Here is a 21,787-nt window from a genome sequence, read left to right on the forward strand (position 1 = left end):
AAAGCTTGCTTCCTGACCTGCATACAGATTTCTCAAGAGGCAGGTCAGGTGGTCTGGTATTCCCATCTCTTTCAGAATTTTCCACAGTTTATTGTGATCTGCACAGTCAGGGCTTTGCCATAGTCCATAAAACAGAAATAGATGTTTTTCTGGAACTCTCTTGCTTTTTCAATGATCCAGCGGATGTTAGCAATTTGGTCTCCAGTTCCTCTGCCTTTTCTAAAACCAGCTTTAACAACTGGAAGTTCACGGTTCACATATTGCTGAAGCCTGGCTTGGAGAATTTTGAGCATTACTTTACTAGCATGTGTGATGAGTGCAATTGTGCGGTAGTTTGAGCATTCTTTGGCATTGCCTTTCTTTGGGATTGGAATAAAAACTGACCTTTTCCAGTCCTGTGGCCACTTATGAGTTTTCCAAATTTGCTGGCATACTGAGTGCAGCACTTTCACAGCATCATCTTTCAGGATTTGAAAGAGCTCAAAGGGAATTCCATCACCTCCACTAGCTTTGTTCGTAGTGATGCTTTCTAAGGCCCACTTGACTTCACATTCCAGGATGTCTGGCTCTAGGTCAGTGATCACACCATCATGATTATCTGGGTCATGAAGATCTTTTTTGTACAGTTCTTCTGTGTATTCTTGCCACCTCTTCTTAATATCTTCTGCTTCTGTTGGGTCCATACCATTTCTGTCCTTTATCGAGCCCATCATTGCACGAAATGTTCCCTTGGTATCTCTAATTTTCTTGAAGACATCTCTAGTCTTTCCCATTCTGTTGTTTTCCTCTATTTCTTTGCATTGATCACTGAGGAAGGCTTTCTCATCTCTTCTTGCGATTCTTTGGAACTCTGCATTCAGATGCTTATATCTTTTATTTTCTCCTTTGCTTTTTGCTTTTCTTCTTTTCACAGCTATCTGTAAGGCTTTTAGCGTGGGCTTTGTGACCGGCGCATTTTGCATGGGCGGCTGCCCCACGTCCGAGATCAGGGACAGAGGCCGGGAAGACCCCATGCCCAAGAAGAGGCAGCCAAGAGGAGTTACCCCACGTCCAAGGTCAGGGGCAGCGGCCAGGAAGAGCTACACCACGTCCGAAGTCAGGGGCAGCGGCCGAGAGGAGCTACCCCACGTCCGAGGCTAGGGGCAGCGGCCAGGAGGAGCTACCCAACGCCTGAGGCCAGGGGCTGCGGCCAGGAGGACCTACCCCACACCCGAGGCCAGGGGCGGCGGACGGGAGGAGCAACCCCACCTCCAAGAAGCGGTGGGTAAACGGGCGCAGGAGGGCCTAGAGGAACTATTCCACATTCAAGGTCAGAAGGGGCGGCGGTGAGGAGATACCCCACGTCCAAGGTAAGAGAAACCCAAGTAAGATGGTAGGTGTTGCAAGAGGGCATCAGAGGGCAGACACACTGAAACCATAATCACAGAAAACTAGTCAATCTAATCACCCTAGGATCACAGCCTTGTCTAATTCAATGAAACTAAGCAATGCCCGTGGGGCAACCCAAGACGGGTGGGTCATGGTGGAGAGGTCTGACAGAATGTGGTCCACTGGAGAAGGGAATGGCAAACAACTTCAGTATTCTTGCCTTGAGAACCCCATGAACAGTATGAAAAGGCAAAATGATAGGATACTGAAAGAGGAACTCCCCGGGTCAGTAGGTGCCCAATATGCTACTGGAGATCAGTGGAGAAATAACTCCAGAAAGAATGAAGGGATGGAGCCAAAGCAAAAACAATACCCAGTTGTGGATGTGACTGGTGATAGAAGCAAGGTCCAATGCTGTAAAGATCAATATTGCATAGGAACCTGGAATGTCAGGTCCATGAATCGAGGCAAATTGGAAGTGGTCAAACAGGAGATGGCAAGAGTGAACGTCGACATTCTAGGAATCAGCGAACTAAAATGGACTGGAAAGGGTGAATTTAACTCAGATGACCATTATATCTACTACCGCGGGCAGGAATCCCTCAGAAGAAATGGAGTAGCCATCATGGTCAACATAAGAGTCCGAAATGCAGTACTTGGATGCAATCTCAAAAACGACAGAATGATCTCTGTTCGTTTCCAAGGCAAACCATTCAATATCACAGTAATGCAAGTCTATGCCCCAACCAGTAACACTGAAGAAGCTGAAGTTGAACGGTTCTATGAGGACCTACAAGACCTTTTAGAACTAACACCCAAAAAAGATGTCCTTTTCATTATAGGGGACTGGAATGCAAAAGTAGGAAGCCAAGAAACACCTGGAATAATAGGCCAATTTGGCCTTGGAATACGGAATGAAGCAGGGCAAAGGCTAATAGAGTTTTGCCAAGAAAATACACTGGTCATAACAAATACCCTTTCCAACAACACAAGAGAAGACTGTACACACAGACATCACCAGAAGGTCAACACGGAAATCAGACTGAGTATATTCTTTGCAGCCAAAGATCGAGAAGCTCTATACAGTCAACAAAAACAAGACCAGGAGCTGACTGTGGCTCAGATCATGAGCTCCTTATTGCCAAATTCAGACTGAAATTGAAGAAAGTAGGGAAAACCACTAGACCATTCAGGTATGACCTAAATCAAATCCCTTATGATTATACAGTGGCAGTGAGAAATAGATTTAAGGGCCTAGATCTGATAGATAGAGTGCCTGATGAACTATGGATGGAGGTTCGTGACATTGTACAGGAGACAGGGATCAAGACCATCCCCATGGAATATCAACATATTCAATAACATTTATGAGTCCTGAAATAAGTATTCTGAGAGAAAGAAGGCAGACACAAAAGAGTACATAATTTATGAGTCCCTTTATACAAACTTGTAGAAAATGCAAATTAATCTTAGTGACCAAAAGCCAATCTGTGGTTGCCCAGGGATGGTGGGAAGGGAAGAAATGAAGGAGAAATTTGGAAGGGGTAAAAAGAAAGTGATTAGAGTATAAGGAAACTTTTTGAGTGAGTTGATATTTCATTATCTTAATCATATAGTTTCATACATATCCATATATGTGTATCAAAATTTACCAGACTGTATGATTAAGTATGTTCAGTTTATTAATATATTAATTATATTTCAGTACAGGTTTATTTTAAAAATTTAATAGTAACCACTAGAAGACTAACAATATAATATAAACTTTCAAACTAGCAGGAAAATGGAGAGAGGGATAAAGAGAAAAAAAGTTGGGTAATCCAAATCTGCACAGTAGAAAAAAAACAGAATAAAAAGTCAACAAGAGAAGTTAGTCAAAATCACAGCAATACGTGAACCGTGAACTTCCCGATGTTCCAGCTGGTTTTAGAAAAGGCAGAGGAACCAGAGATCAAATTGCCAACATCCGCTGGATCATGGAAAAAGCGAGAGAGTTCCAGAAAAACATCTATTTCTGCTTTATTGACTATGCCAAAGCCTTTGACTGTGTGAATCACAATAAACTGTGGAAAATTCTGAAAGAGTTGGGAATACCAGACCACTTGACCTACCTCTTGAGAAACCTGTATACAGGTCAGGAAGCAACAGTTAGAACTGGACATGGAACAACAGAATGGTTCCAAATAGGAAAAGGAGTACGTCAAGGCTGAATATTGTCACCCTGCTTATTTAACTTATATGCAAAGTACATCATGAGAAACGCTGGACTGGAAGGAGCACAAGCTGGAATCAAGATTGCCGGGAGAAATATCAATAACCTCAGATATGCAGATGACACCATCCTTATGGCAGAAAGTGAAGAGGAACTCAAAAGCCTCTTGATGAAGGTGAAAGAGGAGAGTGAAAAAGTTGGATTAAAGCTCAACATTCAGAAAACTAAGATCATGGCATCCGGTCCCACCACTTCATGGCAAATAGATGGGGAACAGTGGAAACAGTGCTGACTTCATTTTTCTAAGCTCCAAAATCACTGCAGATGGTGATTGCAGCCATGAAATTAAAAGACGCTTACTCCTTGGAAGGAAAGTTATGACCAACCTAGACACCACATTAAAAAGCAGAGACATTACTTTGCCAACAAAGGTCCGTCTAGTCAAGGCTATTGTTTTCCAGTGGTAATGTATGGATGTGAGAGTTGTATTATAAAGAAAGCTGAGCACCGAAGAATTGATGCTTTTGAACTGTGGTGTTGGAGAAGACTCTTGAGAGTCCCTTGGACTGCAGGGAGATCCAACCAGTCTATCCTAAAGGAGGTCAGTCCTGGGTGTTCACTGGAAGGACGGATGTTGAAGCTGAAACTCCAATACTTTGGCCACTTGATGCGAAGAGCTGAGTCATTTGAAAAGACCCTGATTCTGGGAAAGATTGAGGGCAGGAGGAAAGGGGATGACAGAGGATGAGATGGCTGGATGGCATCACCGACTTAATGGACATGAGTTTGGGTAAACTCCGAGAGTTGATGATGGACAGGGAGGCTTGGCGTGCTGCGGTTCATGGGGTCACAAAGAGTCGGACACGACTGAGCAACTGAACTGAACTGAACTGAACTGAAATGGATTCAATTCATCAGTTTTAAAATTTAAAGTGTATCATATTGGATAAAGAAAAAATCCCAACATATGCTATTTACAAGGTACAAGATTAAAACTTAATGACACATTAAGACAAAAATAAAAGTAAAAAATACAGGGGTAGATAGTTATGATAATATCAAGTAACATTTGGTTTATCAAGTAAAGTAGGGTATAAGACAAAAGTCATCATTAGGAAATAGTTATCACAATGATAAAAAGGATACTTCACCTAGAAAATGACAAAATTGTGGAAGAATACATAAATTCACAAGCTTGGTAATTTTTAGGTCAAGCAGACAAAAAAAAAAGTAAAGACCACAGAGCCAAGATGCCGACTATGGCAACCAATGTATACAGGCAGCTACTGAGCACTTGAAATGTGGCTAATCTCAATTGAGATTTACTGTGAAAGTATAAAATATACACCAGATTGCAAAGACTTAGTACAAAAAGGATGTAGAATATATTTTATAACTATTTTGGATTTACCAAGTTAAATAAATACAATATTAAGTTAATCTCACAGAAATATTTCCTTTTACCTTTTTTAATTTGGCTACCAGAAAATTCTAAATTACAATAAATGTGGCTCACAATATCATTCTATTACATAGCACTTCTTCAGAAGACAGAGGAGTGCAGAAAACTGCAGACAACCGCAATGATTATTGCACATTGTAGTTGCACCATTCTGTGAATATACTAAAAACCACTGAACTGTATGATTTAAATGGGTCAATTTTATGTTATGTGAAGTATATCTCAAACTCTCTTCAAAATACTAAAAAAAAAGCTAGACAAGACAAATACACAAGCTCAAGTTAATGGACATATATAAAATTTTACATGCTACAATGCTTTGCACACACATGGGGAAAGTTTATACATTTTAACCACAATCAGCATGTCCCTTCACCACCTGGATTAAAAAGGAGAGTAAGGACATTAGAATACATGTCCCACTGGAATGTAAGCTGCTTGAGATCAGGGATTTTTACCTATTTTATTCACTGAGGAAACTTCAGACCCTAGAGGAGTGGCTAGGTCTGGAGGTGCAGAACAACCATTTGTTGAATGAAAGGAAAAAAGAAAATCGCAAAATCCACTCCTCTAAAAGACAAAGACAAACTTCTGACAACACTGTGCAAGGCATGGGTGGATATGAATAAACCAGAACTCATCCCACATTTAGTAGGAATTCTCTTTAAGTTGCTATAGGAGTACATACATGTTATAAATCACTTTATACAATACTTGAAAACAGACAAAACAGAAAATTTCTTAGAAATATAATTTGGTATAAAGAAGAAGACAACCATTTATATACCCATGTAATTATGTGTGGGTGGGGGGAACCAGCAGATTTAGATAATTTTACAGGCAACCTTCACCAAAACTTCCAGGAAAAAGACAATCCCAATTTTATTTAAAAACAAACAAACAAAAAAAAAACCTTTTAGAAAATAAAAAGTAAAAGAAAATTTTAGTTTTATGGGACTAGCTTTATCTTGTCTCAGTTCAGTTCAGTTCAGTCGCTCAGTCGTGTCCGACTCTTTGCGACCCCATGAATCACAGCACGACAGGCCTCCCTGTCCATCACCATCTCCTGGAGTTCACTCAAAGTCACATCCATCAAGTCGGTGATGCCATCCAGCCATCTCATCCTCTGTCGTCACCTTTTCCTCCTGCCCCCAATCCCTCCCAGCATCAGAGTCTTTTCCAATGAGTCAACTCTTCGCACGAGGTGGCCAAAATACTAGAGTTTCAGCTTTAGCATCATTCCTTCCAAAGAACACCCAGGGCTGATCTCCTTTAGAATGGACTGGTTGGATCTCCTTGCAGTCCAAGGGACTCTCAAGAGTCTTCTCCAACACCACAGTTCAAAAGCATCAATTCTTCGGTGCTCAGCTTTCTTCATAGTCCAACTCTCGCATCCATACATGACAACTGGAAAAACCAGAGCCTTGACTAGACGGACCTTTGTTGGCAAAGAAATGTCTCTGCTTTTGAATATGCTATCTAGGTTGGTCATAACTTTTCTTCCAAGGAGTAAGGGTCTTTTAATTTCATGGCTGCAATCACCATCTGCAGTGATTTTGGAGCCCAAAAAAATAAAGTCTGATACTGTTTCCACTGTTTCCCCATCTATTTCCCATGAAGTGATGGGACCAGATGCCATGATCTTCGTTTTCTGAATGTTGAGCTTTAAGCCAACTTTTTCACTCTCCTCTTTCACTTTCATCAACAGGCTTTTTAGTTCCTCTTCAGTTTCTGCCATAAGGGTGGTGTCATGTGCATATCTGAGGTTATTGATATTTCTCCCGGCAATCTTGATTCCAGCTTGTGCTTCTTCCAGCCCAGCATTTCTCATGATGTACTCTGCATATAAGTTAAATAAGCAGGGTGACAATATACAGCCTTGACGTACTCCTTTTTCTATTTGGAACCAGTCTTTTGTTCCATGTCCAGTTCTAACTGTTGCTTCCTGACCTGCATATAGGTTTCTCAAGGCAATGCCAAAGAATGCTCAAACTTATCTTGTCTAGTTATTTTAAATTATGGCAAAATATACAAAACATAAAATTTACTATCTTAACCATTTTTAAGTATAGAGTTCTGTAGTGGCTCAGACGGTAAAGCGTCTTGCTTATGATGTGGGAAACCTGGGTTTGATCCCTGGGTTGGGAAGATCCTCTGGAGAAGGAAATGGCAACCCACTCCAGTACTCTTGCCTGGAAAATCCTATGGACAGAGGAGCGTGGTAGGCTACAGTCCATGGGGTTGCAAAGAGTCGGACACGACTGAGCGACTTCACTTTCTGTGGCATTAAGTACATTGTTATGCTACCATCACCACCATCCATCCACCAAACTCTTTACATTTCCCAAAACTGGAACTCTGTACACATTAAACTGTAATTGCCTAACCTCCCCTCTCCATAGCCTTTGGCAATCATCATTCTATTTTCTGTCTCTGAATCTCACTACTCCAGGTACCACACATAAATAGAATCATACAGCACTTGTCCTTTAGCACTTGCTTATTTCACTTAACATGTCTTAAAGATCATCAATGTTGTACCATCTGTCAGAACTTCCTTCCTTTTTAAGGCTGAACAGTATTCCATCACATGTATATACCACATTTTGTCTGTCTATACATCCATCAATGGACAATTGGGTTACTTTCACCTTCGGCTATTGAAATAATGCTGTGATGAACATAAGCATGCAAATATCTAACTTCCAGCTTTAAATTCTTTTGAGTATATACCCAGAGCTAGAATTAGATCATATGGTAAATTTATGTTCAATTTTTTTTGCTGTACTGTTTGTTTTCTATAGCGATAGCTCCATTTAACAGTCCCACCAGCAGTGCTCAAGGGACTATCTAGTTTTGATGTCAAGATTACTCTAGTCCCATAAAACTAAATTTCTCTTACCTGGACATTCAGGTTGCTAGTATTTAGGATTTTTGCACCTATGTCCAAAGTGTAAAACTGGCTGATCTATATTGGAAATTTGATAACCCAATATGCAAAGGCAAAATTTATATATCATAGTCAAAAGAGTGTACATAAGATACAAGGGTTTTTAGAATTTACAAAACAAATTCATGTAATCCAACATAAGAATAGAGTAAAAGAAAAAACAATGATCATCATGATAGAAAAAAAGACGTATGAGGCATCACTCATTCTTTATTTAAAAAGATGGCAAAGAAAAATTTTGTTTCCTTATGTCTAATTCTTATACCTTTTTTTTCTTAACAGAAAATATAGCACAACATTAAACAGGAAGTACAATAGGCATCTTTTTTTTTTTAACATTTATGGGAAGGCTTCTAATAATTCACTACATAATGTTGTTCATTTAAGTTTTTAGTCAGTAATCTTTATTGGCTTAAAGGTATTTACTCCTAATTTGCCAAGGATACTTTTTGTTGTTCTAACTTTCCATATTTCCTTATACACTGAAAACTCAAGGGAATCAAAAAATTCAAAAAACCGGAATAGGAGAATTCAGTAAGTCTGTAGAGATAAAATTAACATATAAAAATCAATAATTGTCCACTGTCCAAATAGTGGTTTCTTGAATACTAATCTTCAATTAAAAACAAAAAACAAAAAAAAACAAATCCAGGGCTCCTTGGGGGTAATGTCTGATTTTAGGGCTAGGACAAGGAAAAGAAATGATGAGCCTGGAGTTTCTTATAGGACCAAACACTAAAGAAGTATACTATGAAACAGAAGGAACGAGACCCAAGACCCAGACCGCAGAGCTCCCAATGGCCAAAGCTCAAACAATTAAACAACAAAAATAATGTAGTACTGGATTATTACCCAAAGTATAAAAGAAATATACAGAGCACATACCAATATAAATGTGATTGAACAAATAAATAAATGCCGAAAAAAGACAAAACTTCCTTACAAAAGAATTCTAAATAATGTATGTAGATACTTCCCTCCCTCCAGGAAGTGGAGCTTAATTCCTGCCCCTCCCCACTTTTAAGACTGGCTATAGTTAGTGCCTCACTTCCAAAGGAAGAATAGAATAGAGAAAGAGAAAAAAATATTAACTTCATAGTGGAAAACACTGGCAAACATTACCTAAACTAAGTAACATCATCAGTGATGTAATGCAAGTATCATGTACCCCTGGCTGACATGTTAGGATGAGAAGGGCAATTTGCTTTACTGATACTCTTTATAAAAACCTATAACCAACCCATTCTAATCATAAGAAAAATATCAGATTGAGGAACATTCTACAGGATACCTGACCAGGACTCCTCAAGACTATTAAGGTCATGAAAAACAAGGAGAGATTAAGAAATTAAGAGGAGATTGGGAATACATGATAACAAAAAAATGTGGTAATCTGGACTGGGTCCTGGAACAGAAAGAAAGCATTAATGGAAAAATGTAAAATCTATCCAGTCTGGACTTCAGTAACAGTAATGTTAACTGTGTTAGTTTCTTAATTTTGACAAATGTATCATGGTAAAGTAAAATGTTAACAATGGGGACAACTAAATGAGGAAAGCACAGGAACTCTCTTCTTTGCAATTTTTCTGTGAATCTTAACATTATTACAAAATTAAAAGTTTAAAATATCAATAACGCTCCTATACCTCAGTAATATCTAATTAGAAAATATAATTTTAAAAAAAATCTAACAAAAGACATGATAAATGTTTACAGAAAAAAATTATTAAACTTATGGATATGAAAAACCAACAGATGAAAATAAATACCACATCATAGGAAGACTATTTCAGACAGTGTTTAATCTTTATTCTATTAATTCAATATAATAATAAACTCATTGGATGTTACTATAAATATTCTTTATGAAAAATAAAAAAGTTAGGGACAATAGTGGGATTGTTTTATATTTTTGTAAATCTCTTTTAATATCTATCTTAATAGAATACAGAGAGATTCTCACATGTGCTTCTGCATTCAATTTGTTTTGATATCTCAGACTATGTAGCCTCTAGAAACCTCTTCTATAAACCCCAAGAGAATGAGAGTGACAAAGGCAAACCATAGCTTAGCATCATTATGGAAATAATTTTGACCTTGCAGACCCACCAAGCGTCCTGGGACCATACTTGATAACCACTACTTTGGAAACGATGTGTCACCCTTTTAACCTTGAGGCCTCATAGTATTCTTTATTTACATTTTAATATGAAAAACTCCAAATCAGAGAAGAGTTAAAAGAATTTTTATAATAAATATGCATATATCTCCTACCTAGATTCTACAATTAGCATTTTACTATATTTTTTAATCACATATCTATTTATCCCACTATTTACCCATCAATATATTTTTTCTCTTTATTTTTTACAATGCATTTCAAGGTAAGTTGCAAATATCAATATACTTTCCCTCAAATAGTTCAGCATGTAAACTCATTACTTAGAGTTTAGTATTTTTTAAAGCTCTTTTTTATTTTTCTTTTAGGTAAACTTTACATACAATGAAATGCACAAAATTTAAGTATGCAATTTGGTGAATGAGACACTGTGCAACCCAAACAACATAGACAACATGATTCTCACTCTCCAGGAAATTCCCTCATACTCTTCTGAGTAAATCCCTCACCTCCTTTCCTTTCTGCACCTAGCCCCCCAAAGAAATCACTGTTCTGGTTTTTTTCAACCCAGATTATTTTTGCCTTTTCCAGAACGAGTCACGTAAATGGACTCATACAACATGTACTCTTCTATGTACGGCCTCTCAGTACAATGTGTTTTAGAGCCACTCATTATTTTTTTAAGTATTTAAAATTAATTTACCTACCATGAAAATGACTATCAAGATCAGACAGATGCCCACTATGATAAGGAAGGGGATTAGGTAGTATTCCAGAGGAAGGCTAAATTCCGGAACTAAGATAATGTGGCCCCTGCAAGAAAACAAAAATTAGTAATTAGGAAATATTGACTTGTCAAATTATGATGTTAATTGAAAACAAAGAAAAATATTTTTAAAGCATTTAGACATTACAATTTAATCCACTAGACCCATCTCATTTTCTAATAGATGATTTCCATTAAGTTAAGGGATGTTTTCTCCATTTTTAAATCAGATTTACATATTTACCAAAATAATTTGCCATTTAATTAAAAGAAACTTTTAGACTGGTTAGAGGAAATCAGTTAAGCAATACTTCTTGTGTCCCTCCTAAGAACACGTGTTTCCTGAATTTAGTAACCTGGATGAAAGTTAGCATATTTCACAAGCAAACATCAGTATTTAAAACTGGCAGTACCTCAGGCAGTATGTCAACAAGAACCACACGCCCCATACACACACCAAATTACTTTTCATCAGTTTCTCCCATGAAAAAACTCTGGAGCCACTACTGACAAAAATGAACTCCCTATTCCTTTTATGCTTTATGGGAATTTGTTGTACCAAGTACAATGGATATAACCCCATACTGCACACTCATCTGTGAGATACAGAATGGAAAACTGGCAAAGAAATTCACAAGAGTTCTAGCTTCTTTTCTATTCTAAACCTCCACTGCTTGACTGAAAAAAAAAAAAGGGGGGCAAAAAAACTACAAAAATGTGTATACTGTGGGGGCTGGGGGGGAAAATAACCAAAGGCCCTAGTCTCCTCGTTATTAACCATGTTTAATACAGTTATATGGTTATCAACTATACAATACTAGTATTATAAAAATTGACAGGGAATCAAGAAATGAAACTGAACAGAATAAGCACACTATTTGTGCTACATGAGCAAATTTTATATAGCAGCAAATCTTGCAATAGAAAATTTCCTCAGCCTAGGGAAGGGTCTGTATAGTGGTCACTAAGATGGTTGATTTCCCCATTGTACTCCTGTGCTACTCAACTAGTATCGTGTCAGCAACATTATATTGTTACCCACAGCTGGGTGATTTTTTAGGGACCGATTCCAGGTACTTTGTATCACACACTGTACATCAAGGTAATCAAATAATTGATGAGGTGTGATTCCTCTTTATGGAGTTAGTTCAGATAATAAATTAATGAGGAATTATAAAATAAGACTACTTGCAAATCCTAAAGAACCAATGGCTTCAGACAATGATTATTAATGATTGCTCACATCACAAAGAGAGAACCAAATATTATGTTTCCTGATGGAAATACATAATAATACATATAAATTATTCTTGCCTTATCTATCCTCCTGGTCCCCAAGCCATACTTGAATTTGAGCAGCCCTCTAGATCTAACTAGCAATTTACAGGGAAAATAAGTAACAGAGGAAATCTCTAGACAACACACCAAGGATGCAGTCAGAAAAGTCCAGACAGTGGTAAAATTTTACAGGACAAATGGCCCTGTTTCTTCAATAAATAAATGCGTAGGGGAAAAAAAAAAAAAGAGGCACAGCAAATTTATAGATTAAAAATAGGGTAGTCATATGTCCTTATTTGCTCTGAAACAAATCTAAAGATTGAAATGTCTTGATATTGAATTAATGTTTACTTTTCTTAATTTAAAAAAGGATAACTAAAGAGCCTCTTGATGAAAGTGAAAGAAGAGAGTGAAAAAGTTTGCTTAAAGCTCAACATTCAGAAAACTAAGATCATGGTATCTGGTCCCATCACTTCATGGCAAATAGATGGGGAAACAGTGGAAACAGTGGCTGACTTTATTTTTCCGGGCTCCAAAATCACTGCAGATAATGATTGCAGCCATGAAATTAAAAAACGCTTACTCCTTGGAAGAAAAGTTATGACCAACCTAGACAGCATATTAAAAACCAGAGACATTACTTTGCCAACAAAGGTCTGTCTAGTCAAGGCTATGGTTTTTCCAGTAGTCATGTATGGAAGTGAGAGTTGGACTGTGAAGACAGCTGAGCGTCGAAGAATTGATGCTTTTGAACTGTGGTGTTGGAGAAGACTCTTGAGAGTCCCTTGGACTGCAGGGAGATCCAACCAGTCCATCCTAAAGGAAATCAGTCCTGGGTGTTCTTTGGAAGGACTGATGTTGAAACTGAAACTCCAATCCTTTAGCCACCAGATGCGAAGAGCTGATTCATTTGGAAAGACCCTGATGCTGGGAAAGACTGAAGGCAGGAGGAGAAGGGGATGACAGAGGATGAGATGGTTGGATGGCATCACCTACTCGATGGACATGGTTTGTGTGAACTCCAGGAGATGGTGATGGACAGGGAGGCCTGGCGTGCCACGGTTCATGGGGTCGTAAAGAGTCAGACATGACTGAGCGACTGAACTGAACTGAAAATAATGAAAATGCCATTATATTTTTTATATATAACTTTATTTTCTAGTGATATCTTTTGAGATGTTTACAGTTTAGATCACAGGGTATCTAGCACTTGATTTAAAATAATCATGGCATGGGGAAAAATGGGAAGATGGCACTTAAAGAGTGGACAGTCCAAACAAAATTGGCCATAGTTGATAATTCTGAGACTGAATGATATTCATCATACCCATCTCTCGTTTTATACTAAACAAATAAATAATAAATTAATAGGTAGGTAGGTAGGCAAGCAGGCAGACTGACCAACTGGCCAGTCAACAGACAGATGATACAAGCCAGTCTGCACAGGTCTACAATCCTTCAAGCAGAATTCTGAAACCTAAAAAGCTTTAAAAAGTAATGTTTGCAATTCATTTGATAGTCAACCTGAACCTAACTGACATGATCAAACACTCATACATTTATTACAGATATATGTGTTATTTGATTATAGAATGCTGCCTCAATCCTCAAATTCTATCCCTTGGAATATTACTTAACTTTTAAAAATCTGAAAATGCTTCAATTCCACATTATATCTGTCCCAAAGAGCTGGGATAAGAGATTTTGTGGCCTTGCATTAACATGGAAAGGGTCTAAATATTAAGTAAATAAAGTATGTAACAAAATACTGAGTATTACAAGGCACTGTTTTATGAGCAGGGTATCTCTAGTTAAGGTCAGCATTCAAACATGGGGAAAAAATTAAGCTGTAAGTGAAGAGCATCATAGGGACTTTTGTTTAAATGTTTTCTATTTCTGAATTTTTCCATATTTTATCAGCAGGTATCTATTACTTCTTAATTTAAAAAGAAATGGTTTTACAAGTCAAAGTGATAGGAAAATTAGCCTAGGTTGCAACAGAGAATTGAATGCAAAGAATTAGGAATTCTGTGAATCCCTTCTCCTAGTACAGGGCAAGAATTACTGGTAAAGTCCTTGTTTGCATTTGCTAGGAACATTGGTTCAGAGATAACTTCTTACTTGTCAGCAGTTCCTGGTGTTCTAGAGTTTCCTTCCATGTTTGTTTCATTTATTATGAAATACTTGAAATACACAAAACATGCAAAGAATAACAATAAATTCCATGTGTCTGTCACCAGGTTTAAGAAACGTTGACATTGTGCTGTATTTGTATTTTATTATTACAGAAATGAAAGATTTACTAGTATAATTTATATCTACTTTATCTTCCTGACCAAACATTCCTTTCCCTTTCTCCCCAGATAAAGTCAGTGCCTACTTACATATTTATACTTTTACAGCATATGTATATTGCATCGACCTATACAATATACAGTCTTTTGGAAATTTTAAGCTTTGTATTAACTGCATTATACTGTGCTGTCTCTTCCCCCTTGTAATAAGTATGCATTTAAGCAGTGTTGCTTTAGAATTGATTAGCTCCAGTTTAGTCATTTTATCTTCAGAATATTATTCCATTTTATGAAATAATAAACCAGAATTTTATTTTCTCAAAAAAAAAAATAAATAAATAAATAAAACAAAAAGACTCTTTAAAATACACACAATTTTTCTATACGAGGGAATAATACTGAGATAAAAGCAAGTTGTAGTTCTCTTCACCCCCATTAACTACACAAATATGGCTGGCAAAATAGGATCTTGCTTAACTATTTTTAATACAATATCCCAAATTATATTCCCTAACTTAATAAATATGTTCTGAGCACAAAATATGTGAACAGTATTCTAAATATCAAAACCGTATAGGGAAAAGGTCAAAAAATGTAAACAGACACTCTTACCCTCTCTTTTTTTAATTCATATTCAAACTCAAATAATCATGCATTCCCCCCGCCCCCCAAATAATTAGAATTGCATTTCATTGTGCCAGTTTCCTCTTTTGGCAAATGTAGATGCTAAGAGATAATAATAATAACTTCTAGAGTGTTGTTGTTAGAATTAAATGGATAACAAATATAAAAGCTTTGTTTCATGAGTGCCTGGCACTTGCTAAATCCTTGATATTTATTATATTACAATATTACCACTTTTATTATTACTATTGTTCCCTTGGTCAAATGACTGTTCCTGTCCAGTATGTTTTGGTACTCGTTTTTTAGAAGAAGCTCTAAAGTGTTAATTGAACTGCACTGTTTTCTATATTAGATAAGACAGTTGTGTCTTAGGTTAGTTTCAGTCTGAATTTTACCATGGTAATGAGAATTTGGGGAGAAATTTCATAGGAAGTTTTAAAATCCAAATCAAACTTTTTAAACTTGAAAACAAACTGTGTTTGTAAAAGTTAGTCACCAAACACATCGCATGTTAGATTCTTTGTTTATAAAACATTTCCATTTAATAAAATACAAATATGTCTTAAAGTATCATATAAATGTAAATCACATTGCTTCTAAATACCAATGGTTTGACTAAACTATAAAAGGGAAAGTTCTCTTTTTAGCAACATGGGTGCCTTAATCTCTCTAGCATAAATATATTTTCAGTATGTAATCATACACAGAAGAAAAGTAAAGTCTTAAAATCATGACTTAAGAAGACATAATTTAGCACAATAGAGTACATTCTAAAACATAATTTTGATTACAACTAATCTTATATAATTCTACCCTCACCCAGAAAAGAATTTAAGCTACATGATTATTTTATATATCCATTACTTACCCTTTTTCATATGTGAATTCATCTTTCAGGGAATTAGCTGATGATTCACCAATAAAAACAGATGGAATGTCAATTTTCTTTAGTACCTCAACTGTATAAAACAATAGTAAAAGTTATTCTTCAAAGCCCATACTTAGTGTAAAATCAACTTAACTTTCTTTATAATAACAGCAAATATCAATGTAGGTGGAAATAACTATAATCAGTTTGAATTGTCTGTTAGTTGATTTTCCAGATTGCAGATTTATACCAAGATCCAAATGGCTGAGAAACATGATGACATTTACAACAACAAAAGCTAATAACATTTTGCATATATACACTACCACACTATCTCAATAGTCCTATGAGATTGAAATATAAATCTTACTCTATTTCCATTTTGATTTACTTGATTTATTCCCGTACAGACATACTTAACTATTAGAAAAGAAATAAGAGGAAGAAATGTAAAGTATTTTTTCCACACATAACTTAATTCCTAAATTAAAAAGTGAAAAAGCTTTTTTTACATACCCATTCCCAGGAGAGGTGTAAGCCAAAGAATGTAAGAAAAGACCACTTTACAACAGTCTGAAAAATGACATCACGCATCTAAGGGTTTTCAGAGTGAAGGGCTGACAAGAGTTCAGAAAGGGCACTGGATAGGGAAGCTTGGTAAATTTCTACTTCCTCCTAAGCTCAGAGTGCATGTTAAAGCATTGTGTTTTGACCAGTACCTTACAAAATTTACTTCTATTATCTATATTAAAAACCCAAAATCAAATGCCAACAAAAAAAGAACTTTGTAAAAATTACCCATTACTCAAGAAGAGAAGTAAAAACAATCATCTTACTGTCACCACAGAAAACAGCCATACTTTTAACTATGAGTTACTTTAACACATTTGGCTTTAGAGAAAGTCCATTTGTTTTCTTTTGTTACATTCTGCACAACAACTTTGTTCTACATTTCTTTTAAAAACTGCATATTTATTATTTATTTAAAAGAGGGGGGTGGATACACATGAAGAAGAACAGAACACAAGCATAACCCTTCCCACCCAAAGATAAGGCTTTATTTGAAGCAACAGAAACAGTTCTATATGCTTTGACAAATAGGTTCCATTATGTAACCAGCACAACCAAGATAAAAAAATACGTTATCATCCGTCCAAATTCTCTCATGCCCCTTTACAGTCAAGCCCTCACCACAACCTCAGCAACCACTGATATATTTTTCTTTAGTTTTAAAATATTAGTATCCTTAATAGAATACATGTTTTATCGTTTTCAGATTGGATTTACGCAAATAAAATCATCTATTTCACACACTGTTTGTGTCTGTCTCTGTCTCTCTCACACACATACACCCACACTCCAACATCATATAAGCCCTAAAAGGGAAGGAGCCAAAATGGTTAGCAGAGCAATATTTAATCACTATCTTTATATTAATAAGATCAATAAATATTTAAAATTTTGTATTAATGGGATCATATAATAACAGGAAAAAGTATAGGTTTTTTTTCCTACTCAATGGTATATCTCAGATATCCTGTCATGTCACTAAATAAATATCCACCTCATAATTTTTAATAGCTGCATGCTAAGAGATCTTTCTCCTTCACATAACAGTTTAAATTTTATTTTATTTGGTAATTAAAGTTTGGAATTGAATACCCTTTGTAAAATGTTCTACTCTTTCAGAAAGATATTCTGATAAACTCAAGGAGGAAATTTTGGCTTGTAACTACTGGCTTATAATTATTGGAAGTAACATAACTTCTTTGAGTTATGATATCTAATGAGATGTTAAAAGCTCCTCACTTCAGTCAGAAAGTTAGGAAGAGGAGGGAAATGATGTACACAAATATGAACAGCCACCTTGGAGATTCTGCCACATTGTTTATCTACTGAAAACAAAACCAAATGTTTTCATTCACAAAATACTTAAAAAATACTAATTTTAATTCTGATCCACAAAATAACTGTAAAGTATACATGCCAAGTAGTATTATCATACCATAGACAGGTTATAATTTAAGTGGTCAACCCCAACCTCTCTAGATGCATATTCCAACTGCCTGTTCAATATCTCCATTTGAATGCACAATAGATGTTTCAAACTTAATGTTTCTCAAAATCTCTCAATATCTCTTTTCCCTTCATCAGTCCTACTCTTCCTTGTCTCTGTAAACAGCATAACTATTTTCTTCTAGTTTCTCAAGTTAAACATTTTGGAGTTCTCCTTTACTCCTCCCTTTTATCCTTAGGTCAAACCCTATCAACTTCAAAATACATCCATAATTCTATCACTCGCCATCACAGTCACTGCTAGTACTCCACTGCCGTCAGCTCTTGCCTGGCTGCTGCAACAATGTTCTAACTGGCCTCTCAGCCGGCACTCTTGCTCATCTTTCACCTTCAGTCTGTTCTCCTAAGAACAACCAAAGTGATCCTTTTAAAACTGTCAGATCATCTCACACCTCTATTCAGAACCTATATAAAACAAATTCTAAAGTCCTACAACACTCAACATGCTCTAGCCTCTGGTTCCCCTCTAACTTCATCCCCTACAATTCTCTCCCTCCCTTGTTCACTCTGACTGCAGCCACCATGATTTTCTGTCACACCTGCTTTATCTCTGATAAAGGTGTGCCTTTGCATTTGTCTGCTGTTCCCTTTCCTTGAAATATCCTCCTCCAGAAATCTGCATGGTGTAGCCTTTCACTTCAGACCTATGCTCAAATGTCAAAGCCTCAAGAAACCTTCTCTGAATACCCTATCTAGAACAGCCATTCTCCCCCTCTCATCCCTGTCACCCTGTATCCCTTTAACCTGGCATGTTTTTCTTCATAGCACTTACCACTCACTACTTGACATATATCATACCTCTTTGAGTATTATTCCCACTCTAGAATGTAATGATAGTAACTGCAGCAATAATAATTAATAGCAGCTAAAGGATCATTAAATGGCTATTAAGAACCAGGAAGTCGTCTAGATATTTATATGTCATAAGCAACAAACCAATGACTTGAATACTATTATTATCCACATTTAACATATCAGAAAAGTGAGGCACAGAGATGTTAGGTAATGTTCCCAAGGCCACACCACTGGTAGGTGGTGGAGCTGGGATTCAAACCTTGTAAGACCATACCCAGAAACCACACTCTTAACTACATCATTCTGCTACCTCAATGAAAAGTATGAGCAAGCCTTAAAACTGTATTATTTCCTCTGTAGTCCTGATGCCTAAGAGAGTACTTGATGCGGAGTAGGCTACCAAAAAGTATTTGATGAAGCAAGCAAGCAAGGAAGAAAAAAGAAACAAGCCCAGACATATTGATAACTTGCCCTGTTTATACAGCAATCTGCACAACCTAGACCCAAACTTGAGGCTCAGACTCCTAATCTAGACTCCTTCCACTCTGCCTTATCTTGGGTTTTTCTCATATACCTTCTTTCATATGATCTTCACAATCTTGTTGGGTTAAAAAAAATTAAAACTATTCACACTTTTACAGATGAAAATAAAGGGCTTGGAAAGATTAGTAACTTTTATGAACTAGCCTCAAATAAACCCACATTTCCTAGTCTTGAAGTTCATCGTCATCACATTCTCCTGCCTCCTGAAGATGACAAATGTGACTGACTCAAAGTGAACTCATCCTATGTCCTACCTGAAATAAAAAAAACAGACACATTCCTGTGTGAAATGCTGGCAACAAGAGGTCTTTAAAACTTCCTTTTGTTTCCAGATGTCAGAACCATGTATTAGGAGTATACATGCAGTATTTTCCTTGTGGTTATATCTAAACCTAAAAAGAGTGACAGATACATGCTTATTTTAATAAATCCATGCTTTCTTTCCTCTACCAGTGACAGCAAAGATGAAAATGGGAAATATCTTTACAGTGTGTTGGATATATGAAATGTTCAAAAACATACATACCCAAGGACAGAGCAAAATGTCATGGAAAGTAATCGAAGCAATAAAGTCAAGAACCAAAATTCTGAACAATCTTTGAAATAAAATAACTCAGTTGGAACATTACCATAGCAACAACAGGATTACATGGTTATGTGCTACTTCTAATATTTAGCATACTTTCCTTAGGAACTGACATGATTATCACAAAAAGGATTTATTATTGACATGAAGACAAACCAGGTGTCCAAGGGAACTGACAATTTCAACTTGAAAACTTTTTATTAAAAGCGTGTTAAAAGAATAAACAGCTTACAAATACTAATTATTTTATTCAACCCATAACCCTTGAGAACGTCTTGAGGGTTGCTAAACCCTAAGCCCAGGTTTTCAGCAAAACACACACAGAGTAAGTAACTTGCTCAAAATTATACAGTCAATTCAAGCAGGAGCTTGGACTTGAATTCAGGCCTATTTTTCAGAGTGTCTATGCTTTCCATTTTGTCAGTAACGTGTATGGGTCACAAAAATGACTAACGTGGAGGTATGGTGTAGGATCATTTTTTAAGGGAGGTGATTAAAGGAGGAGTACCAACAAGTGTGCAGTACCAACAGTACTAGTTTATTTGATAAGTAAAATCCCTTAATCAATTCCTCTAATTCCTATCAGTGGTTGTTAAACTTTCGGGGAAGTGCCAGAAGCTCTTATGGACACTTCATGCATTCTACAGTTACGATTTAACCAGCCAGAAGATTAAAATAATCATTTAAAATATAAAGAAAGTAAGGAACTTATCACTAAGTTTTACTTTTTATGTATTGTAATTTTACCGTAGATTGTATTAGGAATAAGAAGGAAAAGAGTTGCAGAAGACATGGGTTTGATCCCTGGGTCAGGAAGATCCCCTGGAGTTGGAAATGACAACCCAGTCCAGTATTCTTGCCTGGGAAATTCCATGGACAGAGCAACCTGGTGGGCTACAGTCCATGGGGTCGCAAAGAGTTGGACACGACTGAGCACAGCAACAACAAATAATGTCCAAGGTTATAAAAAGATTTTTTTGGTCGAGAAATCCAACATATTTCCTGTTGAGGATACGGTTAAAGTCCTAAATACATTTCAGTGGAGTATATTAATCCATGCCTGATATGTCTGCTCTTTGCTGCAAACTCTTTCTTGCATATGTGACTCAATGCAACTTAATAACAAGCGGTATTATGGATATATACTAAAAAAAAAGAAAAACAAAATACTTAATCATGAATGTTGGCAGTTTATTTAGTGTATCTTGGATTCTGATCCCAACTGCCAACGTACGTGGGCATCTTCCCCACAGCATCAAACAACTCAATTCAATTCTGACATTATCTACCTCGAGATAGCATCAGATTCCACAGGCTAAGGGTATGGTTTCACAAGAATTCCCACCCCCAACTTCAGACGCCAGCCACCAAGTCTAAGTTGTTGACTTTGCTTCTGACCTACCAGTTATAGACTGGAGGTTTCAACAATCCTTACCCCATGGGTTCAATTAATTTGCTAGAGCAGTCCACAGAACTCAAAGAAACATTTTATTTACTTGATTACCAGTTTATTAAGAAAAGACATAATTCAGAAACAAGCAGATGAAAGAGATGTATAGGGCAAGGTATATGGGAAGGGATGCAGAGGTTCTGTGCCCTCTCCAGGAGTGCAACTTTCCCAGCATCTCCACACCTTCACCAACCCAGAAGCTCTTTGAACCTGTCCTTGTAGGTTTTCATGGTGGCCTCACTACATAGGCATGAATGATTAAACCACTGGCCACTGAGGTTAGGGGGTAGGACTGAAAGTTCCAATCCTCTAATCACCTACTTAGTTCTCCTAGCAACCAGCCCCATCATTTGGTGGGGACCAAAAGTAGCCTCATTAACATAAAGGAGACACCTT

General features: G+C 36.8%; 1 protein-coding gene across 3 annotated transcripts in view; it reads right to left on the reverse strand.

Moving 5' to 3' along the window:
• RNF13 (ring finger protein 13) overlaps window positions 1–21,787 on the reverse strand; it is a 130,187-nt gene that overhangs the window by 41,154 nt on the left and 67,246 nt on the right. For all 3 annotated transcript variants that reach the window (XM_025290008.3, XM_006063113.4, XM_044946073.2), the window contains 2 exons: window positions 15,942–16,032; window positions 10,819–10,924 (listed from right to left, as the gene is read on the reverse strand). In XM_025290008.3, the coding sequence (XP_025145793.1) occupies window positions 10,819–10,924; window positions 15,942–16,032 (197 nt within the window). The remainder of the gene's footprint in view (window positions 1–10,818; window positions 10,925–15,941; window positions 16,033–21,787) is intronic.

This window comes from Bubalus bubalis, chromosome 1, assembly GCF_019923935.1.
Source record: "Bubalus bubalis isolate 160015118507 breed Murrah chromosome 1, NDDB_SH_1, whole genome shotgun sequence".
Taxonomy (NCBI): domain Eukaryota; kingdom Metazoa; phylum Chordata; class Mammalia; order Artiodactyla; family Bovidae; genus Bubalus; species Bubalus bubalis.